Source organism: Castanea sativa, chromosome 4 (assembly GCF_040712315.1).
Source record: "Castanea sativa cultivar Marrone di Chiusa Pesio chromosome 4, ASM4071231v1".
NCBI classification, from domain to species: domain Eukaryota; kingdom Viridiplantae; phylum Streptophyta; class Magnoliopsida; order Fagales; family Fagaceae; genus Castanea; species Castanea sativa.
The window spans coordinates 41,623,302-41,626,587 of NC_134016.1; the positions used below are offsets into that span (position 1 = coordinate 41,623,302).

The following is a 3,286-nucleotide window of genomic DNA, read 5'->3' on the forward strand; positions in this document are numbered from 1 at the left end:
TAACGTGCGATGGCAAAGATCCTCGTAAAGCAATTGGAAGGAGTTGTTGCATCGGGATGTGATTATCGTGACTCTTTAAACCGAAATCTTGCGTTCTTTCGGATTCACACGGCGTGAGATGTTGGAAGCATATCCATCGGGCACTCTTACGTCCCGCAAAACTTGCGGGAAACCATCTTTCTCCAATGCGGACATATGGAAACACGCGGGCGGCATCGTGTACTTATCATCACCTTTTCGCCGTAGGTGGAGTTCACTCCTTATTCCCATGTACGCAAGTCAAGGCGTGCCTTGTAATTGTCCTTTGTCCGATCCTTCAAGTTCAACACCGTGCCAAGTATATTGTCCATCACATTCTTCTCTATATGCATCACATCAAGATTGTGTCGCAACTTGTGATCCTCCCAATAAGGCAAGTTGAAAAAAATACTTCTCTTCTTCCAAACACACTGGTTTGCCTCACCTCTCTTTCTTTTCTTGTATTTTTCTTGACATTTCTTTCCCAGACAACGTCCAACTAAACTTTCTGTGTCCACAATTATGCTTGCCGCAACTTGTGGCATAGGAGCCCCTCGCATATCAGTAGATCCATCAAATAATGTATCTTCTTCCCGAAATTCGTGGTCCCTACCCAACCATCGTCTATGTCCCATGTAACAGAATTTGTGACCATTTTTTAAATATCGCGAGTCGATCTCTAATGCACAACAAGGACATGCATACTTACCCTTCGTACTCCAACCCGACACATCTGCGTAGGCGAGAAAATCATGTACGGTCCACATCAATGCGCACGCAATTGGAATACATTTTTGGAAGATGCATCGTATGCTTCTACTCCAACATCCCATAATTCCCTCGGTTCTTCTACTAAGGGTTGCAAGTACACATCTATCGCAATCCCTGGCGATTTAGGACCAGGAATAACTAGTGATAGAATCAAAGATGACCGTTTCATGCACGGCCAAGGCGGGAGATTGTAAGGGACTAGCATGACAGGCCAAGTCTTGTGAGTAGTACTCGAATTCCGAATGGGTTGAACCCATCCGCAGCTAGACCAAGTCTGACATTACGAGGGTCAGACGAGAACTGTAAATGCGTACTGTCAAACATTTTCCATGCATCCGAGTTAGCAGGATGCCGCATTACCCCGTCAACTGTACGACCATTAACATGCCATTTCATAGAACTAGCCAGGTCAGGTGACAGAAACAGTCGCTGCAATCTTGGCTTTAAGGGGAACCACCGTAAGATCTTTGCAACTTTCTTCTTTCCCTTACTAGATGATGCATTATTACCTGTAACGGATGCCTCATTCGTTTTCCACCTTGAAACTTTGCAACAAGAACATGCCTCAAGGTTAACATTCTCCTTCCAAAATAGCATACAATCATTGGGACAAGCATGGATCTTCTCATAACCCAAACCCAAATCTCGGACAATCTTCTTAGCCTCATAATGGTCCTTTGGCAACTTAGCATCTGAAGGAAGCATATCCATTAGGACTTGAAGCAACATAGTAAATGACTTGTTCGTCCAACCACAAAGAGTCTTCAACTGGAATAACACAACGATGGCTGAGAATATGCTAAATTTTGTACAACCAGCATATAAGGGTTTGTCCACATCATCTATCATGTTGTAAAACTTTTGTGCACCATCAGTCGGTTGGCCTTCAGCCGATTCTTGCACTCTTTCACCTTCTTCCATTGGTTCGGGTGGCATTTCATGTGTGGGGCACAAATCATGCAACATCCCATGAAAGTCACCATATTGTTCGAGGGAGTCTTGCACATGACTACTCCCACATTTGGTGGCCGTTGGCACATCGGCCAATTCCCCATGCCATTTCCAATGTGTGTAACTTTGAAGCATCCCTTTTCTCCACAGATGTTCACGTGCCACCCCTGGCGGGACCAGACACAAATTCACACATTTGGTACAAGGACAAAAGATTTTCCCATCGCTTGCATGTTCAGATGCAAATTCCACAAAATTAAGTACACCTTCAATATATTCCATTGAACCCCTCTGCTTCTTCATCCAACTTTTATCCATTGCTAGACAAGATTTCGAAATTCTGACCTACAACAACATTTGGTAATGCATAGCCAGTAACCCTTCAAATGAGTTAAGATGAAATTATGAGTGACAGTTGAAACTTGTTGAACCAAGTGTTCGTAAAATAGAGGACAAATTTTAGTCAAACAATCCTATCTTTCACCAAAAGCATGCTAGTGCATTTAGGTTATTGTCAAATTGTTCTATAGAAATGTAGAATGTGTCTTTGGATGATGGGTTTGCAATAAATATAGTATTATGAAGAATGATTTTAACGTGGTTAAGAAAGATTGAGGATGTTTCGTTTGACAATAACATTTTCTATGTACAAAATTGTAGACCCCTAACCATGAACCTTATGAGCTAAGGTGGCATTTAAACAAATTTGTTGAAGATTATAATATAAATGGAATGTCACCAACAAAGGATGACGTGTAGATGTAAAGTCTCACTTATTGTGAATATAGTCGTATTTTCAAATAAAGAAGACAATCAAACTAAATGCAACTATGATCATGTGACACTTATTACTTATTACATAGGGGACCTATAGCTACGTTGTTAACAACAATGGTATAGGTGGTGGGTTTTAGTTGCATTTATAACAAACGCGGCTATAGGGCAACTATAGCTACATTAGGGAATACTCTTTCTATTTTTTGTATTCATATATTACACCCACGTGCATGTCCCACAAGGCAACTAATTAAAAGAAAGCTACCTTATATTCGACAAGCGAGTGGAAAATGAAGAATCACGGGTGGCTCAGTGTTTTCCTACCTAAAACCCCCATTAAGAAGCAACAATAAATAAGAAGTACGATAAGATGTAGAAAATTGGACCACATGTACACAATGTGGTAACAATCATGCACACATGTATATTTGAAAAGAAAGGTAAATATTATATTACACACGAACTATGAGAAATTTTATTGTAGTTTGTAATAAAAATTTACAGTTTGTGACTTACGTCACCGTTGACCTCGACAAGAATCATTAATTGGTATTTCATTGGAACTAATTTTTGGTTAATGACAAAATAGAATAGAAAAATGGTTATCTTGCTTACTCAATTGATTTTCTATAGAATTGTAATATTTCATTTCGGCTATAAATAAAATTGTTGCCCACATAAACAAGGTTTGAGGGAACTCACTTGTAGTTAAGGAGAAAATGATGTAGGAAACTAGATATCAGAAGCTTAGCCAGGTCACTTGCAGGCC

At 40.1% G+C, this 3,286-nt stretch overlaps 1 protein-coding gene across 1 annotated transcript; it reads right to left on the minus strand.

The window, feature by feature from the left end:
- Positions 1-260: 260 nt before the first annotated feature.
- Positions 261-2,058, minus strand: LOC142632923 (uncharacterized). Its single transcript, XM_075807234.1, has 2 exons — positions 1,043-2,058; positions 261-903 (listed from the first exon to the last, which is right to left on the minus strand). Exons 1-2 carry the CDS (start codon positions 2,056-2,058, stop codon positions 261-263), a joined length of 1,659 nt encoding a protein of 552 aa, XP_075663349.1.
- Between the last annotated feature and the right edge of the window lie 1,228 nt (positions 2,059-3,286).

Bases quoted from the DNA above. Each gene is read 5' to 3' on its own strand.
- LOC142632923 (XM_075807234.1), bottom strand. From the start codon at position 2,058: ATGGATAAAAGTTGGATGAAGAAGCAGAGGGGTTCAATGGAATATATT. The intron at 904-1,042 runs GTTCAACCCATT...CTAAATCGCCAG, and splicing joins CTTGGTCTAGCTGCGGATGG to GGATTGCGATAGATGTGTAC.